Raw genomic sequence first — 21,643 nt, forward strand, 5'->3', positions numbered from 1 at the left:
TTGATGGTTCCAGCCACTCCATATCGTACACGTCGACTATATTGGGTGCAAAACGTCTGTAGGCTCATACTACAAATATTTCTCGAAAGAATTATGGCACACTTATACAACGTTTGAAAAAAAAAATAAACTGATTTGTTTAAAACACCGTTTGTTTTAAATGCAACCCTAACTGCATGTTTGGCATGCCGCGATGCGATCAATCGGAACTTACAGCCTTCACCAGCGAAAACTAGGACCGAATGTAAAATTCTTGATGATAAATTAAAAAATAAAGTATAATTTCAGTACCATAAAAATCATGTCTCATTACTCGATCCGAATCATTAAAAATAATACTCGATTCAGATTCGAGTACTCAAAACATCACGCTCAGCCGTAATTGTTACTTTGATTGATTTCTGCGGTTATACCGGAAAGCTTGTATTACGCCATACGCGAGGCCGTTGGTCTTCTTGTGCAATTAGGGTATGATTACCTCTCCCATATCTCATCATGTTCAAACATTCTTATTTGGTATGCAATGAACGCTCTCTATGTTTCGATTCTCGATACTGCTCATACGCACGAGGGATTCAATACACACAGTGTCTGTTTACCTGGGGTGCGATGTCTGTGCACGGAATGTACATTTCCGTAAATGTCTTTGCAATGTAAATCGTCAAGGCGTGGCAAATGACGGTAGCGTGATTAATGCTGCTCTACTATTTGTTTTGGCGCAGCACCCGACACTTTGACTGAACATCGGTTTGATGTTGGCAACCGCTCGAAGTCGTGTGAAAGTTCGCTACATATCTGATGCGGCTGTAGACAGTAATTTTGTTGAACGCCTGTGTACGATTTCAACAGACTTATTTTGCGTCAACACAACTTCGGGTCGACTCCATGACCCGAGTCCCATTCCGTGGCGAATTTTGAAATATTTTGAGCTGCATTTGTGCGAAATGATATCGTCTCGGTGGAAATGCTCCAAGTCGTACTTTATTTTGAAACACCGATATTCTTGATAACATACAAATGATAACAACTAGAGCTGCAACTAAGGAGGTTTACAAAAGCAGAACCCTCTACAGTCCTGGGATATATCACCATAAGAATTGGCGTATTTGACTCATTTTCACCCATTGTAATGGTGCGAAAGCACAATTTGGTACAGAAAGTGTCGTTAACATGATTTACACCCGAGCTATTGTAAAAATCTGATAAATACACAATTTTCGTTTACATCGTACGTGTAATATCATCAATGATGATATTATGATGATTCATCATCTGAACACTTTTTAATAATTCATCATCTTCTAACTTTGAGTTGTGTACGATATCAACACTCATTCCATCATCATGCTGTTCGTATCATCGAAAGTGTGACTCGGGTGTTTTCATCCTGTCAAAATCAGAGATGGATTGCATAACGGTCCGGGGATCTCTTGCCGCGAGATGGCGTGACCGGTCGCCCATAGTAACATGTTTTGTTACCTTCCAAATCACGACAACTTGGCATTAAACCTGCTATTTTATCGCAAATGATAACGCCACGAGAGCCCGTGTGTTAATGATAGTACCTGTGTACCTGTATTCAAAGAAGAACAGTTTCGCTACCGGATTCGTGATAAAAGAACGATTCAACGACCGAAGCATTGTGATTGTTATTAACGTTAATTGCAACAGCTGTGGAATCGGTTTTGTCCACATTCTAGCGAATCATCAACGCCTGCATTGCGTTAATTTGACGCTGGACTCGCAGTGGCGAGTTTTGAAACGTGAGTAGTTCTATATTTCTAGTTGCGCATTTTGAAAATGCAGTAGTTTGTGCATTTATGTTGATTGAGCTTGTTGATCTTGTTCAATCACGAATTCGATATCAGGCCGATACCGGCTTTTGAATCGATGCCAATAAAACCTCATAGCTAGAACCTTTTCCAATGACCCAATATATTCAGTCGATATTCAAAAGATAGGATATATAGCTTAATGTGCATTTCCAAATCGTCACAGCATTTATTTGAGTAGCTTTACAGCTATGCTTGATTGCTTGGACAATGGACATGGTCACATGGACAATGAACATGGACATGAACTAACTAAACTAGAAAGGCTGCGACCGGACTCCCGTAACCAGTGGTGGCTTTGGGGGTGGGCGAGGTGGGCGGTCGCCCGCCCCCCCCCTGGTCGAAGGGGCCCCTATTCGGATTAGGCGCTTTTTTTAAGGATAATAACGAATAAACATGGAAATCAGTGTACCAAGCAAGAATGTGATTCCGTACGGATGTGTCACTGTCAATCATCATCAAATCTCTACATTTGTTAGAAAAGTCTCGTATCCCGATGATGAACACGTCTCTGCATGCGGTAGAATTACTTAGTCTTGATGTAGTCTACCCTTAGACACATGCAATAATATACATAGCCGAATCCAGCACCTGGTCAAACCTTACCGCGGGAAAGGGGGGTCTGGGGGCGGAGCCCCCCAGAAGTTACGGTTAGATACTTACTTAGGGGGCCCCCCGGTAAGTCTCGCCCAGGGCCCCACTGTTCGTAACCTATAAGAAATAGCATCAATATTCCCTGTGTAGCGGTCGTATAGTATGTTTCTCTGTATTAAATGCATCACGCCGAGTATAGTTATAACTGTGTACGTTCATAATGTGCAATTGTGCATATGGTCAGACCGCACCTTCGGTAATGCATAAGAATCCAGTCTATTGCGCTACGACAGTAGACTTTCGTCTCCACGGCCCCCCAACGTAAACTCTATTACTGCTTCTCCATTCAGCCGTGTAAATATATTCGAAATATGCTTTTACACTGTTATCGTGCAGCTTTGAGTCGTAAACAAGGCCCGGAATATTTTCGCGAGCAATTACGTCACCGTTCAATAAAAGGCAGGCTCCCTAAAAACGTTGTATATCTTGGCGCATCACGTTTCTAACTTATGCTAGTTGTGCTGACGCAATAATTATGGGATAAATGGAAATCAAGGGATTATCTGGTTGTTTTTAATGAGTCGCGGTTCGTTGAAGAAGTCAAGAGTACTTACAAACCACTAATCTTCATTAATAATAGGGGTTGGGTTATGTCCGATCATTAATTCATTTCCACATCCAATCTGCAGACAATAGACTTATTATATATTTAATAACAATCGTATTGTTGCCGATTGTGTTCAAGTATCAGTATCCAGTATACTATGAATACTAGTTCCTTCAATTGACTTGGGTCGAAAGTTCGATAGGTCAGACGTCAGCAATGAATGTGTTGAGAGAGGTCGTATAGCTTGAGTCGCCCACAAAGAATTGAGCCCTCTAAAAGCGAATACATATTATTATATACAGATGGTTTTCATCTCTTCCAAATTAGATTAGAATTAGAATAATAGGTACACAAACACATGCACTTTTTTGTTCAAATTAAATTAAAATTAGAATGACTGAACTCACAAGAACTTGGAAAATAAATGAAATACAATGCAATACAATAGAAGTAAAGTTCAGTTCATATCCAATCAGAGATTATTTTCACGGGCTTTACAATGACAAATGTCTGTACACCATGCTCGGCTCGTTTCGCACAATACAGTTCTCCTGCAGCATTTTCAGTAAAACCAAAAATTAGATTACAATTGAAATGAGAGCATAGTGGCATTTCACATAGTAAATTACAATTAGATTACTTGCATTTCGCTCTAATTACAGTCCAAATATACAAGTAGAACTATCAAGCCGTATAGGTCGGATATAGATACTTCATTGTAGGGGAAGAAATTATCAAAAACATCCGTAACTGTCAGTATTTATGAACGCTGCACTAGAAAGGGAAGTATTTGATAGGTAAGCTGATACGATCCCGCCCGCTACCATAGTCGTGTTAGGTATGCAGCCGTGTGCACGAATGTGATTCGACCTTCCGCTCAAGTTTGTTCGGTGATTCATCATCGTTTAGAAATGGATTCAGTTAACGCATGTCAATGATAAATCCAGGCCTAAACCATTGTTTCTGAAACTGTCGGCAATTATGCGTAAACGAGAATCGTGTATTTCGCCAACTTCGAGCACATCATAGCATGCAAACCAGGTATTCCGCACTCTCTGATACCAAATTTTGCTTACACACCTGTTGGGGAGCCAGAGAGGCTAATGTCCTGATTCGCACCCTACGCTATGATGAAATTCGGGTAATTGCACTTCATGTCAATCCATGCATTTACCGTGATGAATCCATAGTTTTAATGACTCGAGTCGTAATTTTTTGGTGACTCGACTTGACTTGACTTGACTTGTGACTCGGGGCCTTGTGATTTGGTTACAACCCTGGTAGAATTCTATATCGTCAAGTCGCATTACAGTATGAATAACACTACCTTCTACATATCATAGAAGATGGGCTCAAGGCCAGCAATGCCCTACCACGGAGCACGCTATATAGCATAATTAGGATAACCTACTTTTCCTGTAGAGTAGGCTTACCATACGTCCGTTTAAGAGGATTTGTCCTCTTTTTTGACTTTTTTGAAAGTGTCCTCGGAGGACGCCCTTTTGTCCTCTTTTATGAAAATTTAGGTCAGATTTAGATCAAAATGCCACAAATTAGCCGAGAAGTGACGCTCCGACGGGTATTTCGGAGGGAAAAGCGGTGATTTTAGCTCTGAGCAAAAAGAAGACCTTTTTTTTTTAGTCATCCACCTGGCAATGTGGAAAGAAAAACGTTATTCTGAGCTGTGAGCGAAAGTGATGACCTTTTTTTTTTAGTCAACCGATCACGAAGTGGGAAAAATTAACCGGTTTTTGAGAATTCTTCTCCAGTTTTGCATGTCTCAGTCAGTGTCCTCTTTTTACATTTCCAAAATATGGTAAGCCTACTGTAGAGTCCCAATCCTGATCGATGTTTAGCAGGGCCGGCCAACCCTTGGCCCGCGAGAAGGTTTTGAGTGGCCCGCAAGGTAATTTTTGAAATTAGTAATATTACCAAAAATGGATTGCCCAGATTGTGAACTTGCATGGCCAACCAAAAATCTGATTAGTCTGGCCGCAACACTGGGGATGTGATGACCAAAATATCAGTTTCGACGCATTGGCAGATCAATATATAAGCCTGTCAAATTTTGATAGACCCTACGTACATTACAATAAAGCAAGATATTCTGCGGTAGATTTATCTAAAATTAAAAAAAATTTCCCGCAATATGTTGTCACTCGATATCTTGCTCTTAATATTGTTACCCCCTCCTGAAAATGAAAGAACGCCCAATGCACCAGATTAAGTCTAATTAAAATAGCAATTACGAGAGAAAGTGTCGTTTATCATGTGACATTGCGTTTGCGCTCGCAGAAAAACCGCCGACAATGAAACATAGGCATAAAATGATTGACGCATGTTGGCCGAAGCTTTTGATATCGATATGTCCAGGCGCCGAATAGTCCAGTTGATGCAAACTGAGCCCAGCAATATACAGCAGACCCTTAATATAGCCTACTCAATATAACAAAAATATTGAGATTGACCTATAAACTTTGAAAAAATTTCGCGCTTGGCGCGGCTACTGGCCCGCGCGATGGTTCGGCAATGGAATGTGGCCCTTTGGCCAAAAAGGTTGGCCACCCCTGATGTATAGTCAGCGTGATCGGGGCGGTCGATCGATCGAGCTCATGCTTCAAGGCTGGTAATAGGCTGATGTGCTGACCCGTTCTTAATAGGATAGGCCCAACTGTAGCACATATGGACATTGGACAAATATAACCAGAGGTGCTCAGTAACGAATTACTTCAAGTAGATTTTGCCTACTTGCACTACTTCCTCAAGTGGTTATAATTTTAGACTATTTCTACTTGACAGTTTTCAGTTTGCTCGGCCAAACTGGGCCTAGAATACTGGTTTTTTACTTACTTATAAATCGCTACTTCTACTTCTATTTGAGTACCTATGATGTCCACTCTCACCACCTGTGCATATATCGTATCATATTATCAACAAATAAGACATTCAATGCCAATATTTGTCGATATCCTCTAGTATAAAATGTATATGTGATATGCAGTATGCCCATATATTTGATATAGCCTTCAATACAGTTGTTGTCGTAAGCTACTAACTCCACAATAATTGCACCAAGTTTTTGGCGAATGGGCGTAAGGTCACTGGAAATTGTTTTCTTTGTATTTGGATGGCAACGTAGTCACAGACAGTGACAGTCTGTTGCAAGATATGCTTTGTCGTGAGTAAATTCCCCTCCAAATACGAAGAAAACTATTTCCAAGGACTTCAAGCCCATGTTTGATTTGCAGTGATATCGCTTCACAGGTGATAGAAACATTCGGTATATATCTGGAGATGTATTCAATGCGTTGCGCACGATAATCATCAAACTGCGGCACAAATCAGATAATTATAGTCGCATAAAAAGTCGTGTTTATTCATCCGGCTCTAAGCACGTGCGACATACTTTATAGTGAGGGTGATTGTAGGCGACAGTACATGATGATACGTTGCTATCTCATACACGTATGTCATAGTACTGTGCGGAACCTTAATATGATTTGCGGGAGATTACGTTAGAATATGATCTTATCTTCATCACGATACGCTGCCAAAACCATTAATTCAAACCGCTGTAAACGCATAACCGTGGCTTGCTGAATTATCGGACGGTATGCCTAATTCCCCGTGAACATAACAGCGTTTTGCTAAGCTGGCACAATATCCAATGTCAGTATCAAATACCCTTACTGATCAACGCTTGTGAGGGCACGAGAATTTGATATCTCTTTTTCATAGGTGGTTAGTAACGAGGTATTATTGACATTGTAATGATATTTTATTCAATATAGATTGAAACCATAGAGCATATGTAACTGACAAAGCTAGCATGAGTTGTTGGTCAGTAACGAGGCGCTTCTCTGTTTCAGAGTATAATCGTACTTCTCTGTTTCAGAGTATAATCGAGTAGGATTTGAACTACGGTTGGATTTAAAACAAAAATCAACTCAAAACGAAAATATGCTTTTTATTGTTGTTGTTTAAGCCATTACGTCACAAATATTCAATTTTGGATACTGGATTGACATTGACAAATGAAAATATAGCGTAAATATTGCTCCTTCGACGAAATATGTACGTATTAAAGCTGCTGAACCTACTATTTTGAGGGTTCCAACCATCCCATATCGTATATGTCGGCTATATCTGGTGGTAATTGTCCGTAGGCTCATACAACATGTTTCTTGGACAGTATTTACACAACCATGGCATGATTTTGCAACTAATTTTACACATGTTTTAAAGACCTTATTTGTTTGAAACATGTTTTAAAAAGTGTTTTAAACAACCATTGGTTTTTAATGCAAACCTAATTTGTTCACTTGTATTACTTACATTCACTATGCTAGGGTTACGATAGTTTGGAAATGTGAAAAGAGGTCAATTTTTAAATAAATTAAAAGTTTTTCCCACCTCGTGGTCGGTTGACTAAAAAAGAAAAAGGTCAACTTTCCGGCTCAGCTCCCAAAATACCCACCGGAGCGTTACTTCGGTGCTGATTTACGGCTTCTAAGTCGACTGTGGCCGTAAATTTGACCAAAATTCTCAATAAAGAGGACAAAATCTTTAAAAAGTTTGATATTGTCGTGAAAATTGCTAACTCAACTTGTAATCAGACTTGAACAATTAGATAATTCCAGTTGTCTAAGTAGACTAAATTGAGCGAAATGTCGGTAACCTAATTCTAATCTAATTTGTGAAATGTTTCTTTGCTCTCATTCTAATAAATCTATTTTTTGCTTTTCCGGTCAAATGCTCCAAGAGAACTGTATCGTGCAATACCAGTCAAGCTTGCTGAACAGACATTTGTTATTCTCGTGCTCATGTGAATCATCTCTACGTGGTTTGATATGAACTTCTTCGAATGTTCAAGGTATCGTGAATTCAGTAATTATAATTATAATCTAATTTGTGAAGATACTGTGTACTGCTATCATTCTAATTATAATATAATGTTTGAAAATGTGTCACTACATTCCTAATTCTAATCTAATTTAGAAATGGTGAAAATTTTGTAGTTGTTTAATTCTGCTTGTAATTAAGTAGAAAATTACGGCGTTACTTCTAGTTCTACCTGAGTATCATCGCTAACTACTTTGCTCGCCTCAGGTATATATCCTAAAGCCTGTCCGATATATCGGTTAGCCGATCATATCTGTTCTATATTACACTTAAAATGCAATATTGGCATCGTTCATTACAGATAAATAATCACGTCAATTTTTGTGACTTCACGACAGGTTAGTAGCGCATGACATGTATGGGCCTGCGGAGGATTTGCACCCGATAAAGTCGTCCTATATACGTCGTGGAGTGGACATAACCCTCGAAATCGTCGTCGGTTCAACAGCTATAGCAAGTAGATACACATCATTGGTACGGAATGAATGTTCTGATGATGACGACCGTCGACCGTAAAAATGCTGCAGATCGATGCAGTCCTGGTTAAAGATATTTTTGATATGGTTAAGACAGGGGTTGGAAGCCCTTTTCGTCAAAGAAGCCGTATTTATGCTGCATTTTCAATTGTGAATAACAATCCGCTGAGACGTCACGACTAAAGATTTTTTACGTAATGTATAAAAGAAAACAGCAAAGAACATGTTTTAAATAAGTGCCATGTTTAAAACATGCTTGTTTTAGATCGATTTTTGTAACGATAGTTACAGGCCTAAGCCTTATGATTGAAATTCTAATATTTACAAACCTAGGGAGCGACGTTTAGCTCGGCACATCTGCTGCTGGGCGCTGTGTTTACAGATGAATCGCTCACAAGGGGCTCAGATACATCTACGAACCGTATGAGATTCCAGAACACTTCACGCAATGATACAGTGCCCGGATCTATTTAAGAGACTTCGCATCGTATACAATACTATAGAGCCTTATAACTACGTGAACATCATGCTCTTCACTTCTAATCCGCCCGGTCGAGTCTATATCTACCACGGTGAAGCAAAATGGGTGATCTACTGAGTCACTGACGTGACAGCTGCGATAAACATCTGGGCACGGCTTAATCTGTTTGTCCACAATTAGCTCCGTATTTAAAATCGTATCGTGACGCACCGAGTTGTGCGAGCAGCAAGATCGCAGGATCACGTATCGCTTTTCAACGGTTATGCGCTTATCTATAGCTCAGAGGGATAATTTCCTTTACATTCTGCCGGTATACGTGGATACATGTTGAGTGTTAGCGGAATTTTGATCCGCAGATAAAAATATAAGAGTGGTAGTGGGTAAAACTTGGCCGATTATATCGGCACGAAAATAGTACCAAGTTTGCTTGTTGTTTTATTAAGACGTCATCTGTGCTATCGCATATACGGTCATTTACGCCCAGTACACGAATTTCATTAATGTCCGATGTCTGTTGTTTTCGCCCCTTCAACGTGATCTTTAGCTGTCATCGGCTCTCTTTTCCTCTGGGCTTTTCAAGGCGCTGTATTTACAGCGGGATCGTCGACGAGGAGCCCAGATAAACCTCCGACACATAGAAACATGGCAGAGCCGAAGCCGAGACTCGAACCGGCGACCATTGGTGTCGTGACTGCAAAGTTTAACCAGGCCTGTTGCACTCGAAAGTATTGTTATGTATGTTGTGGATGCCGTCACGCTTGAATTCCGCCTGCGAGATTGCCATTGTGACATCTGACAACAGTTGGCTTCGGTTTCAACTTCCCTAATTTTGGCCCAATGCAGGATAGGATTCTTAATACGCTAAGCTACTAATAAGCTCTCAAATGATGATTAAAGATATGGGAAACACTTAAATTATAGGACGCTATGCCTAAACTATGCAAATACATACATGTCATATTCAGTTGATTAAGATACTGCCTTGTAAAGGTATCAACTACCGTAGCTGACTGTTACGGTAGTTAATATAATTATGTTTCCAACTCCTCTGTACACTTAATGTACAATCCCATATAATGAAAATATAGGAGGATGTTGGAACCATGGCCTTTATAAACGCTACGGTTGAAATGGTCAATCGTTACGGTGTTTCGATCTTCATTGCTGCTGGCGAGAATCGAACCAGGTTCGCCTGCGCCTGTTGGTTTTAGCTGGACAGACACTTGTGTTCTCTCTTTGCAGGTTTGGGTTATGAAAATTTTTTTCAATTCAAGTGTACCGTATTTGAATTATATTGTATAACCATGGCGCCTAGTCACTGCATATTACCTGGGTGTAATACTAGGAGACTTGGCAAATCGAGCAAAGAATCGGCTGGTATTTACATTCTGTCAGTAGTTCTGCACCCCCGACGAAACAAGGAATGGCAAACTTTATTGTTTCATTTTTGCTGTAAATATCGAGAGAAGTCGGTCGTAACAGAATTAGCAAGAAGGGATCACGCTGGCATTTGTGGACGTCATTTCGCAGAAACTGATTTCCATTACGTAAATCACAAGAAAAGAGTTAAACCAGGCGCCTTGCCGTCAATTAATTTGCCAGAAAAATCGCACGACACTACTCCGCCTCCCCCGAGAAGGTCAATAGTAAAACATGAATTACCATTGCCATCAAGATATAAAAATTTGGATGACGTGCAAAAAGGATTTTTGAAACTTCAACAACCTGACTGGTTTATTACGCGAAATTATTTGGCGTTTCAATTCAAAAACCAAAAAAATGGAATTGTTTTGGACGTACAGGAGGACTTGTCTGTAACATACAAATTTGGTGATGGCGAGTTCGTGTTTACTAACTCGAGCTTGCGGGATAGCACTGTGTTCGATATTTTGAATGAGGCCGACAAAGTCGTGACTTGCTCGGCCAGGCTTTCAGAGAAGTGTACGACGATATTACGCGATCCGCACAGCAATGCGTGCGTACAATGTAGGAATGTCGAGCAAAGAAAGAAGAAGCGTAATATGGAGATGAGAAACAAAGTTCTAGCTGACAAAGCACCTATAAGTCGATGCTCTAAATCACGACTAATGGCGACCTTGTTGCATCAGAAAAAAGAGTAGGTTGGAATTTTTGATGTTTTATGAATATGTAGGCTATTTATTTTTGGTATACGCGCAGAAAAAGTGTGATGGAAAAAGAGCTTACGCTGATCAAGAAAAAGATCGCAAACGAGTCTGCTGAAGTCCAGCCGGATTTCGCCGCAGCAATACAAAGTTGCATGACACAAGTATCTGTTGACCATGAGCTCACGCCCTACCAGCAGTTGTTTTGGCAGGAACAGCTGAAATTATTGAGTGTAAAAAAGAAAGGAGAACGCTATCACCCGGATATTATTAGGTTACTGACAGAGTAATATACGGCTACAGAAAACATTTGACAATATATCATGTTGTGATTTAGATTATGCCTATCCATCTATTCGAAATCTCCAGCTGCCTATGAAGAATTCCGTGGTGTTTTACGTCTGCCGTCCAAGTCCACGCTACTAGATTTCAGGTGCCTTTATCAAAAATGCGATCATGATATATTAATTTTGCAAAGTTGTTCTATCTCAGGTACGCAGAAAAGCCTGTAATCGGGTTTGGAGATAATATTGAAACAAAACTTGAAAATCTCTCGTCGTCATTGCCGAATGAAGAGAAATACATATTTATTACTTTTGATGAAATGCAAATTAATAAAGGATTGATTTATGATGGTACCTCCGGAAAACTTGTCGGATTCGTCAACTATGGAGACACCTTTGCGAGCGATGATACGATGGCAACACATGTTCTTGGAGTGTATATCAAAAGTATTTGTGGCTCACTTTCCCAAATGCTAGCATTTTTCCCTACAGGTGAGGTTTCGCTTAAAACTGGTAATTCGACAAAGGACATAAACACTGTGTTTAAATCATATTTAATATTTTTGCAGCAACTGCGAAGTCTTATCATTTGACCACTGTATTTTGGGATTCGCTGTTCCTTGTAGAAAGATTCGGCTTCAAATTGATGTGCGTATGCGCGGATGGTGCTGCCAATAATCGGAAATTCTTTTCCAACCTGATTGACGGCTTCGATACCGATTATAAGCTACCAAACCCGTTCAGCCAGGATAGGTTTATCTATTTATGGCCAGATCCTCCTCATTTAATTAAGGTAAATATTCTCACTGAATGTTTCATTTCAACCTATATATTTAAATATTGGTTATATTCAGACCGCGCGAAATTCCATGCTAAAAAATACACTGAAATCACCAACGGGGCAAATCCTGTGGAAACATATGGAAGTTATCTACAAAGACTTGTGGTCCAGTGATCTTCATCAGCCTTCCAAACTCAAGCATTCCCATATCTATTTAAATTCTCGATCGAAAATGTCAGTGAAATATGCAGCACAGGTATGAGTGATCTTATAATTACAATCGTAGCAATCTATTAATAACTCAAAAATGAGAAAGAGTTTAATTTCATTGAGCAGGTTCTCTCAATATCTGTTGCAAGACAGCTGGAAAGAGCCGGTTTCGTGGCAACGTCCGAGTACGCAAAGATGTGGAATGATTTTTTTGATATCTGCAATAGTACTTCCGGAAAACGAGGCCAGAAGAACCCGACTATGGCATCGTTCGCAGACATCAGCGACCCACGCTTATCGTGGCTGCAACATGAATTTTTAAAATATTTCCATACCTGGAAGAAATCCACGTGCTGTACCGAGAAAACTGATTTAATTGCTTCTCCGACTTATCAGGGTATTTGTATGCTGGTACCGTCAATAATAGACTTGGTTAAGTACCTCCTCCAGCACACGACGATAAAATGGGTTTGCTTAGCAAGGATTTCACAAGACTGTCTGGAAAGACATTTCAGCATGCAAAGAGCAATCGGTGGGGCTGATGCAATTAACTACGACCAAACTTCTGCAACTTAGCATTCTTAAATTTTAGGCCGTGGAGCAGATAATCCGTCTGTGTTGAGCTTCGGTTACAACGAACGAATCATATCAATGAAGAAGTCAGTGAAAGGGACAGCGTTGAACCGAAAAATTGACGAAGAACCGCTAAAGAAACGTCATCGTTCCTGAACCAATTTTAATAATTTGATAATGAAAACACTCAAAACTTAGGCCTATTCAATATATTTATACCAAATTCAGTTATTCATTTTTTTCAACTGCTTCCTGAGACCCTTGTTTGTCCTTGCGATGTAGATGTTTTTCTCCAACTCGTTCCTCAATTTCACGGAGTAAGAATGAGCCCGCACTTTAATAAATTTTAAAAACAATTTTTGAAACACAGATTTGACTGTAAATTCGTCCAATGTGGGATCTTCAGAGATGAGCTTGGAATATAAATCGACAACTCCAGGTAATAACATGAATCGTGCCTTAAACTCATTATCCAGTCTAAGGTGAGGCTCCTCAGCAACGTGATTGCGAAAATACCGTTCGCAGTGCATAACTAATTCTATGCACTTCGCAACAGCACCCCATAACCGGTCAGATGTGCCATTAAAATTTCTGTTGCGTTGGTCGGCTAAAGATCCTTTCCTGACTTCACCTTTCAACTTCATAATGACGCGCTTGTCCAACTCAGTGGTTGAAGGGTGGTAACACAACTTCCTCAACAAGAATCCAGCAATATATTCAAGTACTTCAACTTCCGTGTCACTGATGTCCTTAACTGCGTTCCTTCCTATATTCTGAGGATTAATAACACTGCTGAGATACTGGTAAAATTTCTGAAGTACGAGCAACAGATCCCCGGGTGAGACTGACAGCGAATTTGCTCGATTTAAAAGCACTCCATATTTAGAAAAATACGAATTGGGGTCAAACTGTTTGGCATATGCTGATCCTATGTCATAAAGAATTGTTGAAAGGATTTGAGGTGTTTGATTTTCGGCCATAAAATCCTCGACGACAGTTCTCACGGTATCCGCTTCAACAGAAATATTCACAGTGACTATCTCACTATCATCAGATTGCTGACCGCTCTCCTCCTCTTCATCCATATAAATCACTACTTGCCATAATTCTCCGTCCATTGTATAACTCAATCCTTCGCTTTTTCTACCCACCGCAAACGCAAACACAATACAAAAACCAGTTTTTTCTACAACAGGCGACTTTCTGCAGGCGGAATTCATGCGTGACGGCGGATTACTGTGACTCAACATACCCTTTGTTTGTTTATTGTACAATCGACAGAGTGCGACATCTAGTTTTTCTTAATCTAAGGTTTAACCAACTGCGACACCCGCTTCCCTAGTACCGAACTGATATCACACTTTGAAGGAAACATCGGTATCGGCCGTGTGTTGGCAGTAGGGGGTCAGAGAACTACACTGGGAAAATTGATCTGTTTTTTATAGCTTGGAGCAGTGATTCCCAAACTGTTCGTTTGCCTATTTCATTGTTCTTTGTGATAATGCTGTGGATTGACCACGACTTCGACTTGAATGTAATTTCCACTAACGTGTGTCTACAGCCTTCCACAGTGGGTAAAATAGTATTAAAACTATGATCCGAGAAAGAGGAAACAAAGAGAACGTTAACAGACATTAAAACGTGATATCCCTGAGGAAATTGGTGATCGCTCGTAGGTTAACTAAGAAAATCGGGCTATTTTTTCGAGTCGACACCTAAAAACGCGTTTTCACGTCCCCATTAGGATGTTTTTTGTTAGTCAAGCTTCGCATTCTATATTTCACTGTATTTTTGTATGATATGACGAATTGTGAAAAAAACGACATTTGAGCGTCCTCGGAGGATATTTCGGTTTTCTTGAAAAAGTAGACGAATCCTCTTAGAAGAGGCCATATGGCACCCCTAATTATATTTGATAATATACAGTAACTCTTTGTGAAAAGATGTGTAGTGTGTACCATTTCAGGATTTGAGCAAATCATCTCCAACCATTCGACTCGAGTCATAACATTTAATGCTCGATTCGGGTTCGATTGCTAGAATCATTATGCCCAGCCCCACTTACGTAAATTATAATTGCACAATTTTAGGGTATGTATGGGTGGCAAGCGAATTTGACATGAGTGGAAACTCCCATCCTGTATCTTTACTATCGAGCCTCTTGCGCTATCTTGCGGATTGAATATTAAAGTCTGCGTTGACACGATGCAATCTCGCAATACAATTCCAGATATTGAGATACAATTCGGAGTTGGCCTTCCTCGAAGTAAGATTCTCCGGCTCGAGAAGCAGCCTCTATGTACAGTACATTGTACACTCCGAATATGTCACTAACATGCTATTGCGCAGCAGGTTTTGTACGAAATCTGCACTCGGTACCATTTACACCGCAGTACGTTTGCTGGTCTACTGAATGGATACTGGTCTGCGCTCGAGATCACCGGACCACGATCTGACATATTGATGTTGACTTTATTTTCATGGCTTTTCCTTTTTTCATTACCTTCTATTACTTTTTATTCAGTGTGTACATCGCCCAGGCCCAAGTGGGTGTCTGATTTCAAACACTACTCCGGGTCGTTACGACACCTTCCTATCTGTTCATTGTATCGCAGTCTTGTGGTGTCGGAAATTTATTATTATTATTATTGATGAAAAGGTGAGTGACGCTTTTCGCCTGTGAGGCCAGGTGCGTCACGGACTAGAATGTGCGATCGATATACCAAAATGTGGACAAGAACCGATTTACAAGTAAGTAGGCCTACCACAAGACAGAACAAACTCTGCAACATGGGACAACATTTCGGGGAGAATCAGTAGATTTTCGAGTGTTGCAGGGATTTTGAGCTCGCGCGCCCTGTCGAATAAAAAGTTTCGACGAAAATCATATCGATTGCAGTGCAGCAAAAAATGCTCGACTGTTTCAGGTACTGTACAATGGCCGCATAGGCCAGTGTCGCTACATCCAATTTATATAAATGCGCTTTCAGGCGGCAATGGCTTGAATGAAGCCGAAATATTATTCGTTCGTAAAGCCTATGTCGATGCATCGATGGAAGGTGACCACTGACCATCAGTCAATGATCTATGGAAATTTCTATAGTGACCTCCTCGCTCATTTCGTTGATATTCGGCGTTCCAGGTCGCTCTACAGTATTGACTTGACGTAGCCCACTTTGGCTTTCGCCTCAGTGTGGCTAATTTCGTCTGGAAGTGTCTGAGAAGGGGTATTTTCGATTTCGGTCGTGGCAGCTTGCCAAGCCAATTTGTCAGCTAACTCATTACCACCGATATCAGCATGCCCCGGAACCCAGGCCAGGACAACGATGGCGCCTTTCTGAATCGCTTGATTCAGCAAGCGACCACATTCATATATGACATTCTGCGTTTGCTGTGCCCAGTGTTGCCAACTCTGTATGGCAGAAAATCGCTAAAACTGGTGTCAAAAATCGCTAGATGGCGCTAAATATTGAGAAAAAAGCGCTAAAAAATAGCGCTAAATCTGCAAAAGGTGTTAAATTGAACCATTATATCGATATATTCTTCTCAGCTATATTTTACTCGTCTGGGGTCAAAGTCACTTATCATATTTCTAGTTCATAATGCGTAATAGTCATATCTAAGCGGGACAAAACGGCAGTCCATTTCAATAAAGCAGATCGCTTTGCGCAACGATCGCTATACGTGAACACTGACCAGGTTTGCAGGCATAACCGCTCACTATATCAGCGTGCCTTACTCGATGCGTCCGTGAATACGTGATGCGATGTGCCGTGGTTATGCGCTTGACTTCTTCTCTAAACTGTGTTGGAGTTGGCCTACTTGAACACGACATGCGACTTGACACACGTGTACACGACATGCGACTTGACCCGACACAACACGACATTGAAACGGGTTTGTTTGCCACTATAAGTGGAGACCTTAAGAAAATAATCCGAGGACCAACCCGGTGTATGAAATGTAATTAATCTGGTCTTAAACGAATGACCAGACATTAGAGCGACCTCAAAACAGCCCCCAAAGTCTGGAATTCGGCATTGATAAGAACAATCGCTGGACGAAATTGGTCATTGTTATGTTCATTGTGTTGCGGCGGTGCCATTGTTGGAGCAATAATGCCGGTTTTCAGACTTTGAGGGCTGTTTCGGGGTGCACGGTTCCATTGTCCGGACGAGATTTTATTTTGTATTTTCGAAAGCACTGCGACACTATCTTTCGATCATGGCCATTGGCCAATTATATTAAATTTCAGCGTTCAGGTCGCCAGATGTAGCACTGCCAACTATGCTACTTTTAGATTACTCAGCAAGAAGAGACACTGTTTGCCCATGCGTAACCGCCAGGAGTTGCGTAACTACTACTATCTATCGGTAGGTAGTAATCTATAATTATATATCATCGGAGTCCGCACTTGGTGACCGGTAAAGCCAATGCAGTCGTCAGCCAGAACTGATCTTTAGTGGTTATTTTCGGTAAAAAAGCGCTAAATAATCGCTAAATACTTTTTCAAAAATCGCTAGATTTATCGCTAGGCGCTAGATCCATATTTTTTGGCGCTAAACCGGATGAAAAATCGCTAGATCTAGCGCGAAAATCGCTAAATTGGCAACACTGGCTGTGCCTGCAAGTTGGTCATAGCGGATAGTACGCTCAGGCTGTCTGAGAGAATCAGATATCTTTGACGGTATGAACCATTCTGGCATATCGATTTTAGAGCGTGGAGAATGGCTTGTGCTTCCATGGAGAAGATTGACTTTAGGGTGGAACACGGTTGGGAAAAGTTTATCATCAGCAACGGGGTGGTAAACGCTCCCTCTGTTGATTTAGAGCCGTCAGTGTATATTTCAGTGGCATCGTTATATCGTTCGAATATGAAGTCCAGGACTATGGGTTTATGTGACAGGGGTGCGATATCTTTTTTCATGATTTTTGCAAGGTCTAAATCAATGTTAGGTGATTGCATCGGCCATGGAGGCAAATCTGGAAGAGTTTTTCTTTCCAGGACAAGGTTATTTAGAGACTCGACATTGGTGGTCATGAGGCTATATATCTCCTGCCAAGAGTCTTCAAGAACTCCTATTGTTGGGTCTTCGTGAGCCTGGAACCGTCTAAGGCAGGGGATGGGCAAACTACGACCCGCGGGCCGCATGCGGCCCTCCATACCCTTCTGTGCGGTCCGCAAGAGTCTAAAGAATGCGTACCCAAAATCGAATTAATGCTGTGACATGATTAAACTTTACCTTAATATATTTCACCATGATAATTCTAAGGCAGTGGTTCGCAAACTGGTGGCGCACCCCGCCCCCCCCCCATCCCCTTGGGGCGTGAAAGTATCTGAAAGGGGGCGCGAAGCTGGGCTCAAGTGACAAATTTTTCGCGCCCCGCGCGATCTACATCCCATTCACTATTATTGCTCTGGATTGAGTCTGAATTCAATATTTAAAAATCTCTCATCCACAGTCGTAACCTTCCATGCCATCCAACTATCCGCTAGGTTTGCTAGCATCCTGTTTGCGTTTTGTGATATGGCGATAAGGGGGCGCGAACTCTTTTACCATCAAAAGTGGAGGGGTGCGTGTCTTGAAAAGTTTGAGAACCACTGTTCTAAGGTAAATACTTCCTATAATATTTTTTATGTTTAATTTCTGGCGCGACAGCCCTATCTCAAGGAACACGCAGTTTGAAAGGTTTCAACTGGTGAAGAGCACAGAAATCCTAGACGAGATTGACATAATTCGGATCACTAGTGTGATATATACATATAAAACGATTCGCCCCTGACTTAGGTAGATTCGTTCTCTGTATGCGTAGAATTAGGGTATTTATATTTTATCTACGCACAGTAGAAGCGTGTTTGATGCTAACATGGTTGTTGTTGTTGTTTGTGGTATTGGTGGTGTTTGTCGACTACTATGGTCCTTTGCATCAGGTCGATCTTTTTCATTTATATTCCGTAACTGCCGACTTCTAGGCTTTTGTAACACACCGCATATACGCGGACGAGATGGCGGGGAGGAGCCTAGATAAACCTCCATACGAATTCGGAAGTCGACCTCGGTTGGACTTGAACCCGCAACCCTTTGGCGTTGCAGCCGCGGATTATACCACTGCTCTATCTCGCCACATCTCGCTAACATGGTTATGATGCTGTAAGGAATTTGTGTCCTGGAACTGCTCCAATTGTGGAATTAGTAAAGCTATGAACAGATCGCTGCTCACAGATTTAAATTTAAATCCTGTTCTAAGAATCGGGACAATCTACTTTCATCTCTATAGTTTTGACAAATTGGTTATTGAGGTCGACCAGCCTACAAAATCTTGCTACTGTTACTGACGCGTGTGCGATATCATCAAAGCAATGTATGGATTGTTTTTAATAAGCATATATTATATATATTATCTCCATACCCTTACTATATATTCAAATACCAATATTGCGTTTTGATTTATAATCCCAATTTTATAAATTGCGGCCCGCGAAGGGATTCAGATGTTGAATGCGGTCCGCGGGCTCAAAAGTTTGCCCACCCCTGGTCTAAGGTGACAGCGATAGTTAAGGTTAAGCTGTTTGTGGCGTAGATATAGAGGAAGTTGGTCACATGATGCTTCCAGTGCACAAATGGGAGTGCTGCGCATTGCTCCGCAGAAGAGGCAGAGAGCTTGATTTCGTATGGTACGTAACTTGTCCAGATACTTTTTTGGGGCGAAGTAATATGCTGGTAACCCTCTATAGTCAATCAGTGAGCGTATCACCGCCCTGAAAAGCTGCAGCAATGGCTTTTACTCGCTCCCCATGTAGTGCCAGTCACGACTCTGATTAGATTCAGTCTGTTGGAGCACTTTTTGGAAATCGTATCGACATGTTGCTTATAGTTGGTGTGGGAAATGATCATGCTGGTAATAATGTGAAATGAACTTCACCACTGGTTGGTCTGAAAGTCAGTTGCCGAGCTTTTAGTGAATATATTTTATAATAGCGACCCAGTTGGCATAATGAAAAATTCAGCAAGGAAAAGCATATACAAGACAGCCGATGAGGAAGACTTCCTGATACTGAAGATATCGAAGATACAGCAGTTGTTTCCAGAGGAACTTTATTATCTACCTCACCTCTAGCCTAGGCGCTCCAATTGAGAAGTGACATCCTTTGTTTCGTGTCCACAAAGCGTCCATTCATTTTACTCGATATGGGTACGAGATATAGTGAGGTAAGCTACTTGGTTTGTGGGTAAAACAATATTTAATATAAATGAACCTTTAATGGGGAGGAATATTGTATTGGAAAGGTGGGATTTCGAAAACCACGAATGTCTGGTGGTTATTTGTCGCACCATATATTGTATCCGGAAAATCTTCGGATTAACATTGGTTTGAACCCCAGCGGTCAAACGAGTCGAAAATCGAGCGAAATCTGATTTCATTGATCGACGTCGGTAGATGAATGCGGTGTCATTTCAGTGCAATCGTATCATAACATATCACTGATATATATCCAATGTCCACGTCAAATTATATCGATTGAAATTCTCTTCCGGTGTGTCTAAGGGTATAAAATAATGGGTGGATTATTACGCATGCAAGTAAGGTATTCGTTGGACCAGTAGACACAGCATGAAGTTTCAGTAGCTATCTGCAGTAAACTTAACTAAATCTGCACTGGTTTCCCTATTCCGTAGAATGGATCCACCAGCTATTCTAGATCAACCAGCTTCCAGACGTAGGCTATTATTATTAATGAAAGACAGTAGTAGTTCTTAACCAGGTTTCGCTGAGCCAGTCTAAAGGGTTCCGTAGGAGGTCAAGAAGACACACATTGAACTCAAACGTAGGATTTGTGATGACACGCCCGTCACTGTCATCATTGATTGCAGCCTGCCGGCATTTTTGCGCCAGATCGGTAGTCGACTTCCTACTGCTGTGGCGATACGTTGTTTGCAATGTCGTACGCAGGCTGGGGCTCTAAATCGAAACGCCTTCCTTCTGAAATGCCAATTCTTTCTCCAACGTATAAGCTCAGTTGCAATTAAGGAATTGGAGTCACGCTGTTGCGTTTCGACAGAAGAATACTATGACACTTTCCAAGGTGAAGAGTCGCGCTTCTGAACTGATATTTGAAAGGGAAAAGTAGAAGTCACACTGATTTTTCAATAAATATTAAATATGTTTTCGTGTGACAAGACAATCATATAGTTTGATGGTTTTGTTTTAATAATACTCTGTAATGGTAATGCGTTAGATGTGTATTGTGGTGGATTTTGCTTTTGTGACTCACCGAAAATTTCTGGTCCCCGAAGGCTTGCAGAATTGCGTTAGTGTTCGCCGGATTATTAAAGGTTAAAACCACTGCATTAAAACGCAGGGCGAAGTACTACAGCATTCGCAGTGCAAATCCGAAATTTAGGGGGTGAAATTTATAGTATAGGCGGTAAAATAGTTGTAAATTTTACATGTGCTTGTTACAAGAATATTGAAAATGACAAGAACCTCTTCGATTGAATTTATTCCATCTTGCGCGAATATCTCTTCACTCTGTACGTGAATTACTTTGGGATGTTATCCGTGATTTCGTAACAAATGTGTTATATTAGATCAGTGCCGGGCTATACAGTATTCGGTAATTCCGAATGAAGGTTACCGATTATGATAAAAATGATGCTTATAGCAAAGATCAACTTAAAGCGAAAAATAGAATACAGTCCATCATCTTTAACAAGCTGTTCAGTTCGCGTACATTTATCAGTCAAAGAAGTACATTTAAGGACATCGAGGCAGTCATG

The 21,643-nt window shown here is 40.9% G+C and overlaps 2 protein-coding genes and 1 long non-coding RNA gene across 4 annotated transcripts in view; all 3 read left to right on the plus strand.

Moving 5' to 3' along the window:
• LOC145449566 (guanine nucleotide exchange factor subunit RIC1-like) overlaps window positions 1–21,643 on the plus strand; it is a 243,314-nt gene that overhangs the window by 37,372 nt on the left and 184,299 nt on the right. The window lies entirely within an intron of this gene.
• On the plus strand, window positions 1,582–8,886 carry LOC145450837 (uncharacterized). Its single transcript, XR_013918598.1, has 3 exons — window positions 1,582–1,763; window positions 7,796–7,876; window positions 8,274–8,886. It is a non-coding gene; the product is annotated as an uncharacterized LOC145450837 (long non-coding RNA).
• Window positions 9,597–12,899, plus strand: LOC145450835 (uncharacterized). Its single transcript, XM_080329347.1, has 5 exons — window positions 9,597–11,289; window positions 11,353–11,402; window positions 11,516–11,791; window positions 11,869–12,092; window positions 12,154–12,899. The coding sequence occupies exons 1-5, from the start codon at window positions 11,081–11,083 to the stop codon at window positions 12,340–12,342; spliced, it is 948 nt and encodes a 315-aa protein (XP_080185473.1). The 5' UTR covers window positions 9,597–11,080; the 3' UTR covers window positions 12,343–12,899.

The sequence above is a fragment of the Botryllus schlosseri genome, chromosome 11 (genome assembly GCF_051294905.1).
Source record: "Botryllus schlosseri isolate E-star chromosome 11, Bs_hap1, whole genome shotgun sequence".
NCBI classification, from domain to species: Eukaryota; Metazoa; Chordata; class Ascidiacea; order Stolidobranchia; family Styelidae; genus Botryllus; species Botryllus schlosseri.

Bases quoted from the DNA above. Each gene is read 5' to 3' on its own strand.
- LOC145450835 (XM_080329347.1), top strand. From the start codon at position 11,081: ATGGAAAAAGAGCTTACGCTGATCAAGAAAAAGATCGCAAACGAGTCT. The intron at 11,290-11,352 runs GTTACTGACAGA...GTTGTGATTTAG, and splicing joins TATCACCCGGATATTATTAG to ATTATGCCTATCCATCTATT. The intron at 11,792-11,868 runs GTGAGGTTTCGC...ATATTTTTGCAG, and splicing joins GCTAGCATTTTTCCCTACAG to CAACTGCGAAGTCTTATCAT.